This window comes from Armigeres subalbatus, chromosome 3 (genome assembly GCF_024139115.2).
Source record: "Armigeres subalbatus isolate Guangzhou_Male chromosome 3, GZ_Asu_2, whole genome shotgun sequence".
NCBI lineage: Eukaryota > Metazoa > Arthropoda > Insecta > Diptera > Culicidae > Armigeres > Armigeres subalbatus.
The window spans coordinates 355,293,940-355,319,362 of record NC_085141.1 but is presented as its reverse complement, the minus strand read 5'-3'; the positions used below and the strand labels follow the sequence as shown (position 1 = coordinate 355,319,362).

Here is a 25,423-nt window from a genome sequence, read left to right as displayed (position 1 = left end):
TGAAACGCGTTTAACAAAAACAATATTTATGGGCTACACACACACACACACACTTTTGGAGTGAAATTATAGCCTTCTGGTACAACTTTGTTGTACGCAAAAGGCAAAAACCGTGGTTACTCAAAAATTTTATTTTAATTTCAATCTAATTTAAATTTAATTTCAATTTAATTAAAATTTATTTTCAATTAAATATAAATTTAATTCCAATTTAATTTAAATTTAATTTCAATTTAATTAAAATTTAATTTCAATTCAATTTAAATTTAATTTCAATTTAATTTAAATTTAATTTCAATTTAATTTAAATTTAATTTCAATTTAATTTAAATTTAATTTCAATTTAATTTCAATTTAATTTAAATTTAATTTCAATTTAATTTAAATTTAATTTCAATTTGATTTTAATTTAATTTCAATTTAATTTAAATTTAAATTTTATTTAATTTAGCTTTTTTGTTTTTACCGTATATAAAAATTATACAAAGCAACATCGACGTACCCTGGTTTTGTGTACTCATATATGCAAGCGTAAACTATGAAAGGATCCAATACGCAACTATTTAGGTTCGATTTGGTTTTTAGCTGGGTACTGCGGATAGAGCCACTTTTCTACGCTCAAGCGAGCAGAGGGATATTTTGAAATCACTCCCATAAACAAAATTATTTTGCAGTTACTTGGCTGTCAAACATTTCCCGCTCTTCGAATTTCTCTTTCCACGCTGCATGAGAGCGCACAAATGCGCTAGACTCTACATGACTTCACTATTATTTACATACATTCATGCTCCAATCAGCTACTGAATCTCGTGAAATTTCGTAACGAGTGCTTTTTAGTTGCATTCCCACTATGTTTCCACTCGAAATATAATGTGAGAATATTTGTTACAAAGAATACAAAACTCAAACAAAGTTAATTTTTATTTTTTCCCAAAATAATAACAATACTTCTCAATATTACATCAGAAACGAACATAACCACAATCTTCAATGTTTGGCTCCGGCACAATAGAAAATTTTGGCTTCAGTTTGACAACCAAATCGATTCTATCCGCACCACCCAGGTTTTTAGTTAGGATCAAATATATTGGAATCAATATTTTCTATCATTAAAAAAAAATTCTATACAGCTATTTTTAATGCAAGATTTTGCCGTACTATATTCAGTTTCGGTATAAATAAGTGGTGAATAAAAATAAGTTTTTTGACTTACGATCTTTTCCAGATCGTTGCTTAATTTTTGTTCCATAGATTCTGCCATCTTTCTGTAACTGTCGGTAAATTTCGCAAGCAGCAGAAAAGTTGCTTTTCAAAAGAAGTTGTACGTGTAGTCAGAACAAAAAAATGGGCAGAACACGTAAATCAAGCAAGCAAAAAAGTGATGCAAAAAGGGCAAATGCTTTGAATATGGGGTTTATGGAAAAATTGGTATGTTGTTCTTCTCCGATAACTTTTTTTAATTTCTAACCTCAATTCTTTTCACAGCAAGTGGAGAAGCCGAAAACAGACAGAAAACCGAAAAAGAAACGTGACATTTCACCAGTACCGATTGACATAAACACCCCTGTTCTTATTGATACGATTTCCGAGGAGGTAATTTTCGACGACCCGACGATTTCCCGTGCTCCTGTCGTCAGCGCTGAGTATGTTGTGTCCTGTGACAACCAGAGAATTGTATCCGAGGCTCGTTCTACCGGGGAGGTTTCTCCAGTTGCCGGCCCGTCCCATGTGTTTAAGGACCCCGGGGAGGTCATCAATACACCGCACCCGACTCGACGAATCTCTGTCATCAAGGTGGTACTTCCTAATGACCGAGTTATTGACACAGATGGTCCTGATGACATCAGCGGCGTTGACAATCAAAACATGACAAGCGCACCGGATTGTAACCAGTTTAGGACCAGCATTGAAGCACTTGTAATGCAGAATGCGGCACTGAAGCAAGACAATGAGCGCCTCCGTACGCTCAACATGAAGCTACAAGAGGCTTTACTGGATCGGGCCAAAGAAGTTTGCTTCAGCGAAGTATCTGGATTCCCCGATGCCAAATGGCTTCTGAGCGTGTCGCAAAACGCGGACGATAGCGACTATTTGTTCGTCAAAGAACTTATCTTTCGTCTTTTCCCGCAAGGAATCGGAAATGCCACAGTATCCGGGCATTCTTCCAACAATCCACTTGGACGTGGATAAAAAAAAACAAATGAAGCGTACGTTCGAGCAACGGTTGAGCGATTGGATCGAGAAAAGGTTAAACATGTACAAGGTGAGTTAAAAAGTTAGAAAAGGTTAAATATGTACAAGGTGAGTTCATATATTTAGAATAAATTGAATATAAGTTGCAAAGACAATGTTCTCTTTCCAGACCGACTGCAGGAAAGGCGACTCATGCTCCAAGATGAGCTGGGAGTAGCTGTGCGTAGAGCCCGTAAGACGGCACGACATATCTCGGCCGTTATTGCTAACAATCCGTCATTGCGTATTTTGCGTCAGCAGTGATTTCTCATTTCAAGTGGACTTTGAAAGCTTTCTTTCAAAATGCAAAGGCATTTTTTTATATTTCGAATCGTTTTAAGGTGACATACAAATTTAACAAATTGTTTTTTAATGGTAATATGTTATCAATAATTTTAAACTGTTATTTCTTCAACTGTCAACTGGTTGAATAAAAATACTATGTAAAATAAAATCATGACTTTTTTTTAACAAAGAAAATAACTCATTATGATATGATTAAGCTATTATTAATTGAAAATCAAATTATGATATCATTCAGTGATTATGATTTGAATATCACATCGAGCTATTAATTTGATATCGAATAACTAAATGAGATATTCTTACCGCTCCTAAAAATATGTTCTTGGTTTGATGTTTCAATATCAAAAAAAGATATTAATTTGATGTTCTTCTTATTAATTTTAGATATTATTTTTGATGTTTTAGCTCTTATATCAAACAAAGCAATAGCAGTTTTTGATGTGCTGAAATTCATCTCGAAATAACTAATTATGATATGGATGAGATTTTTCCTTCTGCTCGGGAAGAATAGTAAGAACTAGAGCACAGCTAGTCAAATACCTGGGAGTCATCCTGTATCCTAAACTGAACTGAAATGCTCATATTGAGTGTGCGATCGGAAAGGCAACTAGTGCCTTCTGGATATGCTCTAAAACATTTGGAAGAAAATGGGGCCTAAGACCAAAAATGATAAAGTGGATTTATACTTCCATTATTCGTCCAAAACTGACATATGCTGCTCTTGTATGGTGGCCAAAAACAAAAGAGGCTACTGCACAGAAGAAGCTGACAAAACTGCAAAGGTTAGTGTCCATTGCTATAACGGGAGCGATGCGTAGCACTCCTTCAAAATGGTTAGATGCAATTCTAAATCTGCTACCATTGTATGAATAAGGTAATGAAAAGGCAGACGAGCTTGCAAAACGAGGTTCAAACACACAGTTTATTGGCCCAGAACCTTTCTGCGGTATATCATACTGTACTATAAAAATGGAATTGAAATCCTGGGAAGCACAAAGGTTTATGACCAACTGGTTGGTTGCCGAAAAGTGCGCTCAATAAAAGATATTTATAATTCCCAATGTTAAAGTAACCGAAAAGCTCTTAGAGCTCAGCAAGAGATCTCTTTGCACCTTCACTGGCCTAATAACCGGATACTGCCCGAGCAGATATCACTTGAAAAATATTGGCCAGATTCAGTTTGATATCTGTCGTTTCTGTAACATGGAACGTGAAACCTCGGAACATCTGCTTTGCAGTTGTGATGCATTGTACAAGGGTAGATCTAAATTTCTAAATAGTGGCTTTATGCAACCAGGCAGGCATTACAATTTATCCCATCATTCGATCTTCTGAGCAAAGATACTGATGATATGCTGGGATATCGATCTTAGTTATCTATCTGCTTAGTAAACAAAGTGCAATGTTCGCCATGGAGAAAAGTGTTTTCACTGCTTTTGTTGTAGCAACGCCCTCGCAACGTGAACAAGCTCCGAACCGCGCTGGCTATCAGGATCATCATCAAATGCTCAAATGATAATATCTTTCCAGAGTGCTCTTTGATTAGGGATAATATCCTTGCACAGGCAAAGATGATATCCTATGCTCAGATAAATATTGCAATGCCTGCAACCAGGAGATATTTGGACTGGTAGGTAGAGGGTTTTATAAACTCAATTATACCGAACTGGAAAAATACGCGTCTTAAGTTGTTTACTTGACAAATGGTGATCAACTTACAAGATGTTGATATAGTTAAGTACATAGTTAAGAGTAATCAGGGGTATACCACAAAAGTTCAACTCAATGGACGCAGTGCCCAGCTATCGCTTTAACCTGTTGCCAGGTTAGATTTCGGTCGACTTCTTTTATTTCTTTATTGAGGCTTCGCCGCCAAGTGCCTCTGGGTCTGCCTCTGCTGCGATGTCCCACTGGGTTCCAGTCTAATGCTTGTTTACAGTTTTCGTTTCCGCCCCTACGTAGAGTGTGGCCGACCCAGCCCCACTTTCGATCCCGAATTTTTGTTGCTATCGGCCTCTGGTGACAACGACGATGGAGCTCGTTGTTTAAGATCCAGTTGTGAGGCCACCAGGCCCGAATTATATACCTCAGGCATCTATTGATGAACACCTGCAGCCGTTGAGTGTTCTTCACTGATACACACCATGTTTCGCTAGCGTATAACAGCACAGATTTTACCTATGTCCCTATGTACCTATGGATGCTGGATTACCAAGGAGTGGTATTAACCCTCTTAGCTTTGCCACTCCCAACGACACCGTCACATCGCTACGACGACAGTAGAGTAACATATCCAAATGCCGTATGAACAATGACACTCACATTACATACATTTACCTTAACACATTAAATCAAAACCCGGTCGTGTCACTCGCTAATGGTGAATTCCAAACGATCATTCCCTTCTCCTTCTCCAATCAACTCCTTGACACCTATGAGGGCGTCGGTGAGTCGCTGGCCCCTCTTTAAGTAGGTGTCATATCATCATTATCCTACCCTTCCTCGTAACGGAGAAGATGGGCGTGGCTGGCAATGGAAGTTTAAATGCTTTTCCTACTCTGCCTTTTGATTGGACAGCTGTTTCTTCCCCAACAGCTCTTCATAAGCATTCAGATTAAGGGCCGATTTCTTCACCTCCGCTTAGGCCTTAAACCAGGTTTAAACGTATGGGTAAGCACCGCTTAAGAGTTAAGCGAAGGTGTAGAAATTGGCCCTAAGAGTGTTAAAGTTAATAACATGACAGCTTTCAGTATGCAATCTACGAAATACTCCGTTACTAACGCAACGCAACGCATAACAGCACAGATTTCACGATTTCATCGACGAGTCTTCTTCTTCTTCTTATTGGCATTACATCCCCACACTGGGACAGAGCCGCCTCGCAGCTTATGTCGTTTTCGGTTTTAGACCTGGGTCAGGTCCGACCCCGACTCTGAATAACCGAACGAAAAACGAATCGGGATCGAGTCAGTATGATGGTGTTAGTGAGATCTCAAGCCCTATCATCTGTTTTGTTTTCAATTCGCACTGCCAGCTGATAGGCAGAAATATAAATATTTTATCAGATTTTATACAGAGTTTATCTTTTGAATTTTGTTATTAGTGTTATTTTTTTTCTTATTCTTCTTCTTCTTCTTCTTCTTCTTATTGGCATAACATCCCCACACTGGGACAAAGCCGCCTCGCAGCTTAGTGTTCATTAAGCACTTCCACAGTTATTAACTGCGAGGTTTCTAAGCCAAGTTACCATTTTGCATTCGTATATCATGAGGCTAAAACGATGATACTTTTATGCCCAGGGAAGTCGAGACAATTTCCAATCCGAAAATTGCCTAGACCGGCACCGGGAATCGAACCCAGCCACCCTCAGCATGGTCTTGCTTTGTAGCCGCGCGTCTTACCGCACGGCTAAGGAGGTTTCTTATTATATAAATTGAATGGGGAAGTCAGATTTTTCTTCTGTTAATTGTTTATTTTAACAATGACAGTTAATCCATCAATAAATTTATGTGATTAGAAGGTTGTGATGAATGGCGACGGCAATGTAGATTGCCGTGAAGGAATTTTGGCGCTCTGGAACATTTCCGGTAATTATGCCAATCCGTGTTTCCCGATAAACTGTTATACTGGTTCTAAGTGGCGCTCTGGATAACAGTGATTGTGTTACATTTGAATTATCAATTATGCCATTCTAATGTAATACAACATTTTGATATTTTCCTCCCAAGAGGGGATCCTTTGGGATAAATCGCGATTTCGCCAAAACTGCAAAAACCAAATATACAAGAAAGGCAAATAATTTTTCTCTACATAATTTTCCACTACATAACAGGAGATTCAACATAATAAATATCAACGGGGTAAAATATGTTTTTGTCGGTTTTTTAACGAATTACAACTAAAAATCCTTCTTCCACTCTAAAATCATGCTCAATTCGTTTAAAACTGTTCCTAAATTTACATTTGAATTTATTTTCTGGCCAAGTATCATCTGGAGTGTTACTAGGTAGCAAATATACCCTCTGCAGGGTGAATAATTAATAAAACTATTGTAAATAATCAGAAAAACGTATCATTTGTTGATGGCAATATAGTTATCACTGCCATATAAAGGGTTAATACATTATGTTTATATTCTTCAAATCCTTAACCTTAAACAAATTATTCACAGAGCTGCAATAACGAATAAAATAATTGTATGAACATTTTGGTATAAATAATAATCCGATACTCCGGTACGCTATTTTTCCATTGAGAGAACAATTATACCTAAAGCATATAATCGAATACACAACGTAATAGTGAATAAAAATCATCAAAATTTTTAACCATCATTTTGTTTATAACGGAGCTACCGTCTGAAGTAATCTGCAAAAAATATGTCGGTATCTGAACCCATTTCACCATCAGAGAAACTTGAAGACAACACACAATTAAAATAATCCATTTTTACGTGCAAGACAGAAACAAAATTGATAAATTCAACAAATGAAACAAAAACGATTAAAAGTCAAATACCCATCCGCACCCTTCCGTGTCTTTCATGTTTTCATTTTCCTTTAGCGTAAACATAAACACCTGTTTGACAGTTTGTGTTCGAATGTATTGGTGAACCTAGGTTCGATCTCGATAAATCGGCAGAGCGAACCTCGTTCGTTTTGGGTCGGATCTGGTGCGGATCGCGATCCAACCTGAACGAATAACCGAACGTTTTGACAGCTGTTAGAGCGGATCCGGGGCAGAACTAGGTTCGACCCAGCAATAACCGAAAACGACATTAGTGTTCATTAAGCACTTCCACAGTTATTAACTGCGAGGTTTCTAAGCCAGGTTACCATTTTTGCATTCGTATATCATGAGGCTAACACGATGATACTTTTATGCCCAGGGAAGTTGAGACAATTTCCAAGGATTTTATTGCGCAGTTCTGTTTTCTCCATGCGTTCGTCCGGTCGCTACTTAGGGCGATGACATTCTGACGCGTCGAGCGATGCGGAGCACGTCCAAGCACTCGCAAAGCAGAATATCAGCAAGAGAAATTCTTTTGTCTTGGACGCGTTCGCGCACGCACACGCGTGAGTATGTCATTGGCCTTACTGAGCTGCCTCGGAGAGAAAAAAGAAGAGAAAGGCGCTGCTGCTGTACCGTCGACCAACAACAGCTGAATTGGTGGATGCCCTCATTAATTAGTGTATTGTCTACAAAATTAGTGTATTGTAACAAAATTAGAACGCTTTTTTTTATACCAAAGTTGGCACTTATCGTCAATCTCGCATTTGCTCGCAACAAGTTGCATTCAACGCAGACTGCTATCCCATTGTTTCCTATTGAAAATTGGCCGGATCGGACTATGGGCTCGGAAATTATGGCCAAAAAACTTTTTTTAAATGCACGAGAAAGGCGCCATCACCGCTAGGCGGGTTAATCTGGGTTTTTCGAACAACTAAATAGTTTAAAACGTGTGTCTGCTGGGGTTTGCATGATCCGTATATGCTTGCTTATTGAACCAGATTGGGTGTATACCGACGATGAGTACATTTTCTGCTAAGCGGTGTGCAATATTTTCAACAATGATGTTACACCGTTTGATTTACATTTTTAATAACACATTTTCGTGTAGCTTTGAAGATATACACAATTTTAGATGAATTTAATGCCATATGCTGTTGAAAACGCAAAACGGGTTTTGCGACATACGCCGTTTCGAAAATGTACCCGAGAATTAGTGCCATTTAGCATTAACGATTCGATGTCTGTGTCTGGAGCAAATCACTACTACATTTTATTGCCTAAATTAAGGCTTTCTTCTTGGTTCCAGACACAGACCCAACTAATGCAGCATACACACCAGTCAAGCAGTTTGACGAACGTTGACTCCGCTCCCAAGAAAACGCTTTGGTTGCTGCTTTGTTTGAACGTGTGTGAAGTTGTTCGAACAACCATTTAACAGTTGGCGGCTCGGTTGGAAAAAATTAAAACGGTTTGATTTTAGTGAGTAGTCGGGGGCGGAGTCAAGGTTCACCGAACATATTGTTTGAGCATTTGTAGTGAAGTTGCACAAAACCCCATATATTTTTATGGTTGTTGCTCAAGTTGGCGCTTCGGTTATTCGTGTGTGATACTGTTGGAGGTGGAGTGGAGTCAATGTTGGTCAAACTGCTTGACCGTGTGTACGTTCCATAACAAAACTGACGTAATCTAACACAAATTACACACACTCAATCGAAAATTTAAAACTATTCTCATCAATACACCGAAGATTCGTCAGAGGTGTATTCTCTCCAACGCCAACGTAAGCACCGCGAGCTTAACTGTTGGTCGCTCGTATATCCCAGTGCAGGTTTGCACCGTAGCCCATCAAACCTGACCGTCTGCAGCTACCTTGGTGGCAATCACTCTTCCTTTTGACCAGTAGGTAGTTGCGTGGAAACTTTGAGTCAGCTATAACAACGATGTCGTTAACTTCAATTCAACAGGCTTCACTCTCGCGAACCATTTCGCTCTACGGGTTAATAATGGAAGGTAGTCATGCGCCAATACTGCTTCAGTTGATCAGGGTTGTCATCGAAGCTTGTCCACGGAAGAGCTTCACTTGATGCTCCCATGACGAGGTGGTTGTCCTTGTGAGTCAGTACGGGAGACGAGTCATCGTCGAGAGAGATCTCGGTCAAAGGTCTCGAATTCACAATGTACTCCACCTCTATCAGAGCACTCCGCAAGGCCTCATCTGATGGCAACCCGGATAAAAAATATCATTAAAATATCATAAATTTTATTGTTACAACACCATTTAAAACATATTTTTTACCATTGAATATAATGGAATTTTGACAATAAAATCACATGAGAAATAATGGTTTTCCACGATAAAATGAATGGTAAATGGGACTTTTACAATTAAAAAGGGGGGTTGTTATGTATCTTTACAATAAAAAATCGAAAATTTTCCATACAAAATTCGGAGCAAAACAATTGATTTTACGGTTCTTCAATGGGATGATTTCGAGCGACAAAACAATAGAAAACATTGTGTTTTAAATGTTTTCAATTACTGTTTCTATTGTTTTACAATAGGAATACAACAGGATTTAGAATACATTATACCCCAATATTACAATAAAAATACAATACAATTAATTGTTTTACATATCATTTTATTTTCCTCCGATTGTTTAGCATATCTTTAGACGAATCCAGCGCACTACTTCCAAAGTTAAGTGGAGAAAAATCCAACATCGGTTTAAAAAGTGTACTAACTTTGTTCCGAATAGATATAAACCTGTGAAAAATGTAAATTATAAAAGAATGTCAGTTTTATTAGAAAAAATACGTCGAGAAGAAAATAAAAAATTACCTGCATCAGTTCTTATTATATCCCGTTGGTGAGATTGGCCAATGGTAGCCACTGAACGATCTTCAATCAGTGACCAGCAAGCAGCAGTATTTTATTTATCATAAGCTTCATTTCTGTAAAGGAACAAGGATACATGTTACCAGGTATGTCATCAGGTACTATGATGATAAAATTTTCATTTATTTTTTGTTCGGGATGAACCACTGCGTTCATTATGTACATTGAACTTTTGTAGTATAAGATTACGATTACCGGTGGTGAGTTTAAGCCGTTTGTCAGCGCAGTATCGTTACTTGACACTTTACCGGTCGCTACTAAACGCGCTGCTAAAACAGTAGCGCAGCTGACAGGTGACCAAATTGACCAAATAACAGCGCTACTATTTGATGAACTATCAAACGTCGAACGTCACCGATACGGAATGCAGCCACCGAAATGATAACCGAAAATACCGAAAATAGTGACCGATGCGAAAAAGAGTGACTAATCTAAAATGACAGTACAGCGAGAGTGATCAAAATACTCGCGCCCAGTAATGATGCTCTAACGCGCTTCAACACTTTAGATACTCACCACGGTACAGAAGCCATAGTTATCTACCGCTTTCCCAGCAGCAGAAACTGCAATGAAAAAAAAAACACTTTCTGCACCATACAGTTTCATTATTTTTATCTCTTCACTAATGAATTATTGGCAGTGGCTGATTTTCTACTCGCCGCAGCCACATCCAGGCGCTATAGTATATGCACAAAATAGCCAACAAGAGTTAACCGCCCGAAATTTGTATGGCGAAAGACATTTAAGGTGATTATAGAATGAAGCCCGTGGTGAATTTCAAATTCACCACACGTTTATCTACATACATTTCATAAAGCCCAAATCTAACAGAAGAGTTTTCGTACAGTACCGAAACTCAAATTATGATTGTTCACCATAACTAAGCAAACGATCTAACATTATTTCAGCCCCATACGCGTTATGGTTCTTTCATCTCGTGCGCTTGAAAACAATATTGGAAAAGCACGTGGTTTACAAAATGGCCGATTTCTGGCTTCATTCTATAATCACCTTAACGCTGGTTTTCTCAAAATTAGGAACTTTTCATGAAAAACTATTTGGTACCGATTATGAGGGATGGTGTCCGCTACTACGCCTACCAAATATTTTTTCGATTAAAGTGTTTAATTTTGAGAAATCTAACCTTAGATGCCTTTCGCCATACTGATTTCAGAAAGTTAACTCCTAGTGTGAAGCTGTAACCACGCTCAAAGCAGTCGATTCATTATAAACAAAACTGTACACGGTCAAATGAACCCAGCCATTCTCCGAGTAAATTATAAGCAAAAGTTTTTGTTCCCTTTCATTTTTTTGAAATCAAATTTTTATTGCAAAACATTTCTAGACCTGCAATATGAAAATATATACTTGAGAACCGGTATAACATTTTTATTCATTTAACAAACAAAGCTATTGTAATTTTATTGTTTTCAATTGTTATTTCATCAATATAATAAATCCATGAAATATTCCAAAATTATATTAATTCAATAACATTAGACGGATTTCCAGATCATCCAAACCGAATACTTTTAAAAATTGTTTAGTTTTTGGATGAGCAATACTAAACATAAGCGAACAATAAAAATATAATAGAATATATCGGAAACATTTAAATATATTGTAATTTTAATGTACGTACAATAAAGATCTTTTACAACCGTGAACATTTTACAATAAGCATACAATAGTTTGTATTGTTTGCCACACAATCTATTGTATTTCAATGGGTTATGTCATACAAGTTACTGTCAATTTTTATCCGGGAAACGACTTGTTTGGATGTTTCCTAACTTTTGCTTGACTGTACGAATCAAGCTCCTGATTTAATTCTTCAATGGCCTTCAACAGTTCTTTCTTGGCTCCGACGAAATTTGTACTACGATCACTATAGATGGCGATAGGTCCGCCTCTTCTATTTATCACGTTGCTTAGGGCCATAATACACGAGTCAGTTGTTAGTGAGTGCGCTATATTTCATCCTGGGATGTAATATCCTTGCTTTAGTTTATTTATAACGATCTCATCGTTCTGATGAAGGAACCTACGGTGGACATCTAGCACAACGAGATTGGTGACGCCGTGTTCACGAGGAAGAGTAATAGGATTGGCGGTGTTTCTGCCAATGTATTGGCAAGCATTGGTTCTCCCACAAATCCTCAAGATTCCCCAATAGACGAAAGGGCAGAAACGGAATAGAGAACTGCTTTTAGGTAGTAGCAAAAAAAAAAAAACACTGGCTGAATTTTTTAAGAACGATAATCGGTTCATGAAGTAGAGGTGTCGTTGACTGCATGGCAGGATGAATGGTAAAAATAAATGTTAACCATTCCCCTTCCATTCACCCCATGACACTCAAGTGGTCTGCTAGGACTCTTCTGCCATAACCCTCTCTTGGATTGTTTTGTTTTTGGATTGTCTTGCACTCTTATTGCCCCACCAAACACTGCAAAATGATAATGAATGACTCATTTTACCTAGCTGTTTGACCCATTTTACCCCGACATTCTTCGATTGACAGAAAAGTAGACTTTTTCTTCAATGATGCAGAATAAAATAATTGGTGGAATTCGCGATATCTCAAGCCCTTGGCATACATATTATGAGCTACTTTAATAGATCCATGTTAAAAAGTTAACATCGAATATTTTTGTCCTGAAGCATTCATTGAGGGTTCGCTTTCCATCTTGCTCCATTCTTCCCTATTTATATTGCCTTTTATTGTGAGTAATATTTTTTCCTTGCTTTATTTTCAGGGGTATGAATAACATCAGCATCTATATCAAACTTTCAAGTATTCTACTAGTAAAGGAAATTGAAGTCGGAAAAACTTACTTCTGGATACTTTGTTTTCGGGTTTTCCACGTCTCCTTTCCCAGAACTTCCTCGAAAATCATTCAGAAATTCCGTAAACCAACCAATTCCATTCTTCATTCATTGCTTAGGTCTTCCAGAAATTCTGAATTTCTTCATAAACCGTCCGGAAATTCTTCCAAAATTGCGTCAAGAACAGTCTCAAAAGATTGTATTTTGACGAATGGACTACGTCTCTTTACTATACGGGTGTCATTTCAAAATTTCTAAATCGGCCGCGTTACGCTGTGTTGAAGATTTCAAACGTTAATAGCTTTTACCTAGGAACAGATTTCTGCAGTTAACCCCTCAATCGACGCAAGCAAGTATGCCTTTCATAATAATGCTTTATAATATCCGAAAACTTGTTTCAATAGGCCTAAAACATTTTTTCAAAGCAAAACATTGAATACAAAAAACCTATAAATATGGGTGCCGCATCATTCTTTCATCATTCACACTTACCTCATTTCACGTATTCGTAAATTTTACCGAAATCTCAACAACAGACATTCGGTAATTTATTTTACAGATTTTTTAATTTTCCATTGCTCAACTGTCAAAATCACGAAAATCAGTTAAATTATTTACCGAACAGTTCTGCTGTTGAGATTTCAGAAATTTACCGAACTCGGCGATTTATTTTAAGTGTGTTCCATTACCACGTTTAGAGATGTCGTAAAATCTCGATTAATCGATTAGTAACTAATCATTACTCTCGATTCTTATCGCTTAATCGATTAATCGTTGGGTAGATAATCGATTAAAATTAATCGATTATCGCGATGAATCGATTAATCAATAATCGCTTAATTTGAACATCCTTATGATGTCGTAAATCATTAATCGATTAGTAACTAATCGATTACTGTTGATTTCTTCGATTATTGAATCGATTGGTCGTTGGTAATAATCGATTCAAATTAATCGATTATCTCAACGATAATCGATTAATCAAATAATCGATTAATTTGACATCTCAACCACGTTCTGATTGTGCAGACGTCACGAATGAGCTCAGCTAGAGTCTGCTAAAGGCATAAAACACAGCCCGCGAGATTTTCCTCTCAATCTGCCAGACAGGCAAGAACAGCAACAGCATCGCATCGTCGGAATTTTGAACGGTTGCATCTCGTCTCAGCCACGCATTGCAAAACCTAAAGCCTTTTTTAAGAGCAGGCAGAATCGTCAACGACAGAATCGTCACGACAACACTACTGATCAGTTTTCTCGGCCGATAGGCAGCAGGGTCGATTCATAATCTTTTAAACAATCATAAACTCCCAGTTGAACCGCTCAAGAGAAATTTACATCTAACATTGGAATTGGATCTTTTAGAACCACTAATATACTTACTAAAGAGTTTTCGAATATAATCATTTGAAAATGTAGTACAATCAACTAATTAGAGCGTTTGCGGACAATTTTATTAATATTCGCGTTCATGGCGATGAATTGTTGAAAATTCTTCCTCGCTCACGACAAAAAGAAAATGCGTTTCTTATTCTAAGATTTCAACGAATTTTGAAATTTCTCCCTTTATAATTCAAAATTGTACTGTTTAGTCTGTATTTCAATTAAAATTTGATTTTTGTTGATGTGAATAGGTAAATAGCTACTGATTTTGTGTAACTTTCAAACGTTGGTATAAGCATTTGAATATTCTTGTTAACGTGATTTTGTGTTTCGCAAGTATACTCTATTACCACTATTACCACTCTAGCTAATTTGAAGAGTTAACGCAGTAGCGTCGCGGTATAACAAAAGACAAGCAATGTAGTGAAGAGAGACATTGCGAGGGTGCTTGTTACAGCTGTTGAAGATTTTGAATGATAATAATAGATTTTGATAATAGATTTTGAATGATGAAAATAAATGTTGATTTAAATAATTACTTATTTATTTGCAAAAGGCATTAGCAATTAAGATGCACAATCAGCTAGTGTTATATCCATTTTAGATTAGAAAATTTCTGTCTTACATGTAAATGTTTAAAAAGTCCGTAAAAAATAACTTCCAGAAGAATATTTAAATAAACTTCCTATTTTTTGTTTTTCATTTTCTGAGAATTTATTAAACTTGACGTACTGGGTTTGGGATCAAAATATTAAATAATTTTCGTTGACGTATAGCAGTACCTCCTCTATTTTAGTAGGGTTACTTCTCATTGACTTGTTTATTATTGTTGTGATTTTTTTCAGCTGTAAGCGCATGTTAGCAAAAAGAAGCAAGAAATTGGTGCTAATATTTCTTTGTTTGGAAACGGACAGCTCCCTAAATACACATTTTATCCAAGTCTGGAAGTTTTATAAATAAAATTTTTAAACTTCAATACTATCATCAATAAGAAATCTATAGATCCCTACATTTGCTTGAGTAAATAAGGGCTTAATAGTTAGAAACAAAGCAATTCTAATTATGTATTTATTTCCAGAAGTATTGAATAAACAAATTGCTAATAATTCTACACAGCATGGAAGTTGTCGTTTCAATACCAATCAATACCTATAATCAAACTCTATAGATCCAAAAGTTAAAAGTTAAATGTAAATACGTTACGTTTATACAAGTCCTAGTCTACTCGCGTTATGTTGAAAACATTACCCATTGCTCGTTTTTTCTTCGGAAATTCCTTGAGAAATTCTCCAAATTCATCTGGTATTTCTTCAGATCTACAAAAATCATACCTAAATCCTTCATGATTTTCAAAAAATTCCAGGAATTACAGCAATATCTTAAAACAATAACACATCTTTAAAACTCTCCCAAATTTTTTTAGAAATTCCTCTATGAATTCTCCCAAAATTGCTTAAAAAATTCGTTTCGTAATCCTCACAGAAATTTCTCAAGTATTCTGCATAGAACTCCTTCAAGAACTGCTCGGAAGTTTCTTTTAGAAAATTTTGAAGGAATTCTTGTGAGAGTATTCGAAGGAGTTCCCAAACCATTTCCTAGAATTTCCTATAGTAAGATGGAGGAGGAGATCCCAAATGGATTTTTGGATAAATTGGATTAGGCCGATAAATATTTAAAAACTATTTTGTCCCCCTCCTTAATTATTTAGAAAAAAATATATTTTGAGGGCAACAAAATAAAATTCGAATAATTTTGAAATTTTCAAATTCTTTAACAAATCGAGGATTTTAGATTTTTTTATTTTAATATTTATTTTTACTAGCTTTATGTACCCGTCTCGGATGCCAGTTTGGTTTCAGTTTTTTCACAATCAGAAAAAGATTAAAATTGGTCAACAGGTAATTGTGTTAACTTATTGATACTTCAAGATTTGATGAAAGATTGACACATCCACCATCAGAAGGAAAAACATTAATCATTGCTTTCAATGGGCAAACCATGATTGCGATGAAGGGTAACAATTATCATTGCTTTATGCCCAGCAGATGCATGCTTTCTGAAAAATTTTCCTGATGCTGTTCATAATTCATGTCAGATGACCTTAGGCCTTAAATAGTGTTATGTTAATGGACTGCTTTCAGGAATATGTCATTTTCAGGAAATGTCATATTCTGGGATATTTTTATCGGCAAGAATCACTTTTGGAAAACATGTTTTTGTCATTTGGTTAGATGTTGACGATTCTATAGTTAAACTTTGTTCGAGAAAATTGGCGCTCAAATTCTTTTCGTTCCGAATAACTATCAATCTTCAAAACTCAAATGGGTCGGCTTCGGGTAAAATTTTTAACCACGATGGAAAATAACCATCAGTAAATTTTAACTAAAAGTTAAACGAATCTGTGGAATGGTTCACAGCCTAAACTGTTCGTTTAATAAATATCCTCTCTCATTCAGCTATGACACTCCTACCCAGTCTGATATAGTCTTCCTTAAACAGAGATACGGGTTAAATTTGGTGGACATCGTAAATTGGTTCAAAGTTATGCTGAATTGATCGATAACTAAACAATATTCCTCTACACCCACCCCTTTCAAATGACCTACCCACATTCACTAAATTGTTTCCTTAGGACAGACAATATTTGATACGGTTCAAATCAATCATTGGATTCAAGACATACATTGAGTTGATCGTTGCTGAATAATACTATACCCCTTTTTAAAGAGCATCCCTACTAACTATCGTCGTCTCCTTAATATCAAGAATGTGTGTTCCAAACTTGGTTGAAAACGGCCAAGGGGGTTCAAAAGCTACACTGAATTGATCAATAACTATCAATACCCTACCCACCACCTCCCCTTGTCCAAAAGATGCTGTAACTACTCTATAGTCTTCCTAAAGATAAAGAATGTATGTTAAATTTGGTTGAAATCGCCAAGGGTTCAGGAGGTATACTGGGTGATCGATAACAGCAATACCCTCCCCTCTCCCCCTTTTTCAAAAAGCATCCTAACCCCTATCATCGTCTCCTTAAGATAAAGAATGTGTGTTCCAAATTTGGTTGAAATCGGCCAAGGGGTTCAAAAGGTTCACTGCTTTGAATAACTAAGAATAACCACCCCCTACCCTCCCCTTTCCAAAAGAGCATCCCAAAGCCTCTTATCGTCATCTCCAAAGATTAAGAATGTGCGTTCAAATTTGGTTGAAATCGGCCAAGGGTTTAGAAGGTACACTGAGTTGATCGATAACAGCAATACCCTCTCCCACACCCTCCCCCTTTTTCAAAAGCATCCCTAATCCCCTATCATCGTCTCCTTAAGATGAAGAATGTGTGTCAAATTAGGTTGAAATCAGCCAAGGGGTTCCAAAGGTACACTGAGTTGATCGATAACTAAGCAATACCCCTCCCCACCCTCCCCCTTTTCAAAGAGCATCCTCAACCCCCTATCGTCGTCTCCTTAAGATAAAAATGTGTGTTCCAAATTTGATTGAAATCGGTCAATGGGTTCAAGTTATGCTGGAACATACTATTCTCCATACAAACATACAAACATTGGGTTTTATATATATGGATGGATTATCCTGACCTTTCGGAGACCAGTAGGACAAAATAATTAAATATTTGTAACTGGCCTTAATGGTTTTCGATGGATCTTCTAGAAATTATCAGATGAATTCTAGAAGAGTATCGGAAATTCAGGAGAAAATCTAAAATAAGTTTTATTCAAAGGAATTTTCAGAGGATATATTATATTTATAAACAAATTTCAAATAAAGTTATGAAATCATTTGACTGAAATACAAAGAAATTCTGGTAGAGATTTCAGGGAAATTTTTTAGTTTCCTGAAGAACAATTCCCACATTTTCAGAAATAGTATCTTTATGTTTGGCCGAGAACATGTTGAATAACAAAGGATCTAGTGGTCATGTTGCAAAATATTTTCCCGTCGTGACTTCTTGGTCACAGATCAGCTCCACGCTAGCTGCAGTTGTGATTATATCGCCAATGATTTATATTTAAAACAAACTTTATCGACAGACATCACCTCAATTCGTCAGTTGAGTTGATCGGTATATAAGTCGCCCTCTGGGCCTCTTATCAACACTTCGTTTTTGGATGAACATATAACCTTTTCGTTACACCTCGGTTTTACAAAACGTAAACACGATTCTAAAGATGAGAATATTAAAATAACTTAGAATGTTATCCGTTTTCAACTTCGAAATTTGTCTTTTGTTTATACTCATCTTTATACTCATGTTTTATACTCTCATATAATTAGGAATCATAATGAAGGTTCCTCCAAACCAATGCGATGCGACTGTTGCTATAGCTGTCAGTTTGTCGCTTTGTGAGAAGCGTCGATGAAGTTAATAGAGTCACAAGACAGTGATAGTTCAGGGCAACCTTAAAGCTTTTCATTCGCAATCTATAAAAATCTATGAAAAATCCATAAATACGTCCGTAAAATGTCGTGATCTATTAACCACCCCCAATCGTCGCTTTTTGTAGTAATGCATAACCATGTACGATGCGTAACATATCTTCAAAACATTACTCCTGCAAATGTCACGTAATTATGGAGGTTCTGAAGCATTAAATGTGAGCACGATTTAAAGAAAAATCTGGGTCCTGTTGGTCCAAAATATCAAATAAAACTATGCCTAGAGTACAGAGCCTTCTATCCAATCTTTTACTTCCAGGTGGTTTATGAACATTCTGCTATTCCTAAATAAACAAACAGACAAAAAATTATTGTTCGAATTTTTTGCTTCGATAATGCAATGCCTTGTTTTTATTTTGTTCGGTATACCACTGCCTCCATTTCTTTGAACTTTGTAGTATCCCGTGTCATTTGTTTAGTGCATGTCTTTCTGCTCCATTTCTATCAAGAAGAAATGAAGAAGTCGTTGTTATCAGATATTTCTCAAACTTGATGTAAAGGTACTTTAGATTAAGGTACCGCTATTATTACCCTTCGAGAAGTAAACATACCAACTCTCAAAGGCGCGCCCTTCAATCACTTTCGGCTCAACAATAAGTGAGATAATACTGATTTTTGACCATGCATCGATACTGTAGTTCAAACATATTTTTGCTTCTTCTTATGAGTTCCGAATTCGTTTTGTACAGAGATCTGATTTCATTGCGTTTGGCATTTCTGAATCTCACCTTTACACAGAGCTCTAATCAGTCAGAGGTTCAGCAGATCCACCGCGTATCCGCTCTTTCCTAATTAATCAGCGCGCTCTGGGCTTGGAGATTCATGTCTCGCTTCGAAACCAACCTAAGTTACACCTAAACCAACCTAAGAGTTACGTTTTTATAATTTACTCCATTGACTCCATCCAAAAGGAGAGAACAGTGGATCATCTAAAAGCAAATTATAGTCGTTCCATACTCTTCACCATCACTCATAAGTATTACAACCCGAGAGAGGTGAATAACAAAAATAATATCAAGCAACATCAAAATATGTTTGATATCATTTTGATATTAGAATGATTCATATGTTTCAATGAAAATCAAAACAATCATAATATGTTTTCATATCTATGTGTGATATTGTTTGATCTAATCATCGTGTTAAATATCAGTTAATCATAATATTGTTTCACACCAAAATCGAACCTTTTATAGAAGGCTGAAATAAAATAAAAGGAGTTTTTTTTTAATACAATTTATTAACGTTTTTCTAGTATTCCTATTTTGTACTGAGACGTACTTGCAGTTGAGTTAATACAATTTTGTGTACTAATGTGAATAAAGTTGTGGAGTTAAATGAAAATGTGCATCCGCCTTTTGTAATTCATTCCAACATTATCATAAACTATATGCTCCAACCATGGGATGACTTCCACTAATCTGCTTGTGTGCGGGTTTTGCATCTCGATATGAATTGGTCGATATTGTCTTTATATTCAATCCGCATTCTATGCATTGCTGAATAGTATGATCAACTTTTATAACTCGATTTTCATCACTAAGGTGGTATGAATACATTATCATTAATTTTCTAGCAATTGCTTGTTTTCCGACAATATATATTACATTATTTTATCACAATATGTTCCTGATGATATAAATTGTCCATGACATCAATCCACGAATCATCATAATTGAAATTTGAACGGGTCTCTTTTGTGCAAAAGCTAAACCATTCATATGAAATCAGCTGTGCATACTAAACATTCTTTCATCTACGTCATCATTGTAAAACACTTCATCGCTTAAGACATACAATGATTTTGGGTCATTACTGAGTGGTGCGCTCTCTAGTCCATGTTTTCACCCAACAATGGATAGGCAGAGCTGGATGGAAGTTCGATGTACTGGCACATTCTATTGAAATAGTATTTCCTCTCAATTTGAAGAATCGGTTTGTTGTTTCCAGTTCGAAATCCCAGCAACAAAGCGTTTCCTGCAATATTTAATAAAATTACCACGAGGGCATTGGACGTCTGAATGATAAATAACCTGATTCGTAAGGAAAAGCGAAAAATTGTACAGAGCTCCAAAATCTCTAACTGATTGAATGAGTGTCCTACTAGATGCACATTATAGGTCATACTTTCTTTCCATAGAGTTTCTGAAATGATGTTATGAACTGTCTCAACTGTTTGTCGCAGAGTTGATTACTGATTCATCAAGTTTTGGGCTCAGTAGATTGAAATTGATGACGAAAGAAGCATCGCATGATCAAGATACTGTGGTAATATACCAATAAGAGCAGGATAGATGTAGTGCAATAATAAAGACTCCCACTCATGCCTTATATTTCTATACTCCTTTAACTTTCAGGGATATCTAGAAAACGATGATGGTGGACGAAAGATAACATTCTTTTCTCAACTTCGTCTATCCTATTTCAATGTAAAATGTTGCTTGTGGTATTCACTTTCTGTCCACATGGTCCACATTTGTTTCAACCAAGTAGATTGCGTGCATGTAGTCGGTGGAAAAGATCTTATTATTCAAATCCCGCATGATACGAACACAGACTTTCCCATGATACCAACCTTTCATGTCCATCTTTAAATACCTCATTCATTTTGTTTCCTTGTAGCTATGTTTTTTCTCATGTTTTCTCGAACCTTTCGGTTCGGATAGCATTACATATTCGAGTCCTTTACATCCCGGGATGAAGGCAGTATGTGCAACCATAATTTCCGTTGAATTGCTTCATATTTTTGCTGCCATCTACAACCGAATCAAGATTTACTTGTCAAGCTTGATGGAGTACTGTATGTCTATGATGACACCTGTGTTGTCCAAATGGTTCAGCTCAATGCATAAATATTTAAAAAGCAGATTAGTGTTTGGTTCTCCAGAAAGCCAAGAGCGTTGATGATTAGGTTGTGTTTGAAAAACGTTCAACGGGAGGAAGATTGTTGAGCGTTAGAAATACGGGTATAGAGGTTTCTTTCATTAATTTATAAGTAGCTGCTCCGTCGATTGGTAGCACTCAAAGTAAGCATTGTCCGTGAATCTCCAACTTTTTTCTCTAGCATATCTACCGCAATTGATATCTGCCTATACGTTGTTCATCTAAAGTTTTTGCATGTTTTTCAATTTTAACTTTATGCTTACGAACAAGCTCACAGATTTGTTTTCAATCGGAATTATTGAAGAAATCCTTCTCAGTGCAGCCACAAATCTGACAATTCGTGCATGAATCTGGTGCGTCGTTCCATAATCAAATTGAAATTTGTACAGAAATAAACACTATGATTGTACGAGTCCATTTGAAAAGGGCGGAAAATGATGAAAAGTCTCAGGAAGGTTTAACTCCAGCAATCACATTGAGAAGCTTTATCTTCAGCGCTGATTGAGTCAAACTGTGTCGAATATAGAAGTTCAAGACCATAAATGGATCGGGCATTCAGGTCAGACATGCATTTGAATTTTTCCTCTTGAATGATGTGTGTAAATATCTAAACAGGATAATTGGTATATAATGATGATTGTTTATTGGTTAGTAGATAGGGTATAATCTGTATTGAGATATCTTCTTTCAAATGTTGGTGAAATTTGAATAGCGAAAGTCATCTTGCAGGATTGCTAAGTAAGAACTTTATTCGGAAAAAAATTAGGTACAAGATTTTCACATTCCTATCTTTAAAGTCCGTTTGCCACGATCGCCTTTTCAACGCAGCGTTCACAAGACGCATGTGTGTCAGCGTAAAGCTGTCTTACTGCTTTTTCTCAATGCTACCTTGCGTATTTAAAACGCCGCTTGAAAAACGGTACTTGGGCCTCGTAGCCTATCTTAGTTCCATTAAAGACAAATTCCACCTATTACACTGTACATTCTTCTTGTTGAAAATCCAAGGCTCGTGATCGGAAGTTTGTTCGTAATAATTGCTCTCTAAATCGGAATCCTCTTCGAACGATATGCCACCAAACCGTTCTTTGTCAGCATCAACATATCCTAAATCACTTTGCTCGATATTTTCATATTGGATGCTGTCTTCAGATATGGTGCTGTTGGTTTCATGCGTTGATTCGGTATTTTCAATGTGATTCTCGATTGATCTTCAAGCTGTTCGTCTACTGGCAAAGGAAGAAATGCATCTTGGAAATTTTCACTGTGTGATGTCCGATTTTATGGATGTTGCGCCTAGGCTGGAACCAATACCACTAATAGTTCAACTATTTCAAATATTTAAGTTATTTGAACCTTACCTTTTAGTCGCATATCTTATTGGCGCCATCGTTCTGATATTAACTGACGTTTGTCTTAAACAAGTATAGTTTGTCTATGTGCTTCTACGAATAATTGGAAAGATAATATTATCGATTTCGAAAGACCGGGTAATCTGTCAAAACAACTGACAACAATGAGCGTTCATCATAACATTTAACCTAATTCTGCAGCAGACCGTCATGATTTTGACGTTTATTTAATAAATGGAAAAGTAATGCTGCCGACGATTTCAAACTTGATATTGAGCTTCGGAAGTACACTTAGGGAAATCGACACATATTTATGGCAAGAAATCCATGATTTTTAAATATGCATATCATGCGTCGGCACATACTTAATTGCATACAATTTATAGATGAATTCACTACTAGGGCTGTGAACCATTCCACCGATTCGTTTTAACTTTAGTTAAAATTTGACAGTTCGATGGTTATTTCGCCGTGGTTAAAATAACCCTGCTCCGAGCATGTTAGATTTGACAGTTCGATAGTTAAACTTTGTTCGCGAGAAAATTGGCGCCAAATCCATTTCGTTCCGAATAACTATCAATCTGTCAAAACTCAAATGGGTCCTTCAAGTAAAATTTTAACCACGATGGAAAATAACCATCATAGTGTCAAATTTTAACTAAAAGTTAAACAGATCGTGGAATGGTTCACACTAAAACCACATATTTATGGCAAAATCCATAGATTGCTTGATGTATATCAGCCACACATAATCATTCTCTACTAATAAAATATATATCAAAATAAACTTTATGTGTCTTTCAGATTAGCAAATATTTAATTTATTGTGGTTTTATATCGATTATAGGGTGGAGAAATTGCAAAATTTATAACGGCAGACACATATATCTTATATAGATATTTTTGGCAGTGTACTATGACCCACATGGATAGTGAGGTGTGAACACAAAAGATATTTTAGTTACTAGATAAAGATTGTCGCTGTCGTCGCTGTCCGGAACATCTTTTGCTAGCAAGGATAGGGGCAGAAAGTGTCAAAGAAGGAAATCCATACGATTTGACAGCTTGGTACCCAACGTGTTCGGACAGCACAACAAGGAACCGAAGCGACAATCTTTATCTAGTAACTAAAATATCTTTTGTGAACACTCATGCAGCATGTGGGCGCATAGAAATATATAAATATATATATATATATATATATATATATATGGAATCCATTTCACTACCCACATTGCAAAAATCATATGGAAACTCATGAATATAATGCGGATTTTTGTGAGTGTAGTACGCTGGATTCGCCTAAAGATGCGCTAAGCAATGCATCAATTAGTTCGACAGATAAAACTTCGGAAGAAAGTTGGTACGAATTCTGTTTTGGTGCTACGCCGACAATAACAAACTGAGGGTCTGTCTCATTTGGATATTAATTAAAATTAAACTTAAGTTACATTTCAATAATTATCAAATAACCCTGCTCGAGCAAGATTACTGACAGATATCAATTATTTTGCATCGATGTCTTATTGGGTGCTGGGTAGCACCAGCCATTCTTATGACCGCTTATTTGCTAATTTTAAACTGTCACTTTTAAGTTTAATTCTCCAAATGAGACAGACCCTGAGCAACCAAAGAAACGTTTTGTAACCAAAGACAGGCAATAAAAATATTAAAAAGGTCGATAACGTTTACTCATTAATAGGCACTTTTCCTTTGCTATCTCTTTCCCTCTGATGAAAAATTTACCTATTTTAGGATAATAAGTGGATCTACTCATTTAAATGGTAAATCCATAATCTAATTTTCAGCAGATAGAAAGAAATACGAGAAAAATACCAATCATTAATTGTTTTTTTTACCGGGTAGAGAACTGAAGGTTTTTATTTAAATTGACCATTCCTATCAAAATTTTATTTACCTCGTCATGCAGTTCTTTTCCTGAATAAAAAGTATTGAGAAAAGCAATTGTAACACCACCTTTCGAAACAATAATTTTGCTATAGTATATATTGTAGACTCAATCATAGAGCTTGCTGACGTTTAATCATCTTTCTCTTTTAAGCACATAAGAAGGATAGAATTTGTTTTCACCGGAAACGCTTCCGATGAAAACAAATCCCTATGCGCTCGAAAGAGACAGAATAAACTTTTACGCTAGCTATAATGCTGACAGGGTAATTCAATCTTGACAGATACTGTGGACATTTTTTATGATTTTTATCAAAGTAGCCAGGACTTGATTTTGATTATCTGTCACGAATTTTCACTTATCTATTGACAATGGGTTACAAACAGGTTACAAATCACGATTGATTTTTTTTCGTTTCACTCTCAGAAAATTAATTATTTTCATTATAAGACATCTAGAAGCATATTAAACTCAAAAAATGGTCAATGGCGGATGATATGGTTTCCATAATAGACCATTGGTGAGGATTTTTTCGCATACTCTTCGAAAGTCGAAGTTGGTTTAAACTCAGACGCAGAAGAATTATAAAAACCTCATGCCGGCCCACAATGAAACACAAAACTATGATTCTTTCGTAATTCAGAATGTATGGTGTGTAAGTGTAAGTGTATGGAA

At 36.3% G+C, this 25,423-nt stretch overlaps 2 protein-coding genes and 1 long non-coding RNA gene across 3 annotated transcripts in view; 2 read left to right on the top strand and 1 right to left on the bottom strand.

Moving 5' to 3' along the window:
* Nucleotides 1-25,423, top strand: part of LOC134226136 (uncharacterized) — an 84,947-nt gene that overhangs the window by 16,431 nt on the left and 43,093 nt on the right.
* Nucleotides 479-2,257, top strand: LOC134223268 (uncharacterized). The gene is made up of 3 exons (XM_062702421.1): nucleotides 479-577; nucleotides 1,065-1,428; nucleotides 1,486-2,257. Exons 2-3 carry the CDS (start codon nucleotides 1,345-1,347, stop codon nucleotides 2,188-2,190), a joined length of 789 nt encoding a protein of 262 aa, XP_062558405.1. The 5' UTR covers nucleotides 479-577; nucleotides 1,065-1,344; the 3' UTR covers nucleotides 2,191-2,257.
* Nucleotides 9,735-10,571, bottom strand: LOC134223267 (uncharacterized). Its single transcript, XR_009982501.1, has 3 exons — nucleotides 10,466-10,571; nucleotides 9,893-10,005; nucleotides 9,735-9,817 (listed from the first exon to the last, which is right to left on the bottom strand). It is a non-coding gene; the product is annotated as an uncharacterized LOC134223267 (long non-coding RNA).

Coding starts and splice junctions, on each gene's coding strand:
- LOC134223268 (XM_062702421.1), top strand. CDS start 1,345: ATGGGCAGAACACGTAAATCAAGCAAGCAAAAAAGTGATGCAAAAAGG. Junction 1,429..1,485: donor TGGGGTTTATGGAAAAATTG/GTATGTTGTTCT, acceptor TTCTTTTCACAG/CAAGTGGAGAAGCCGAAAAC.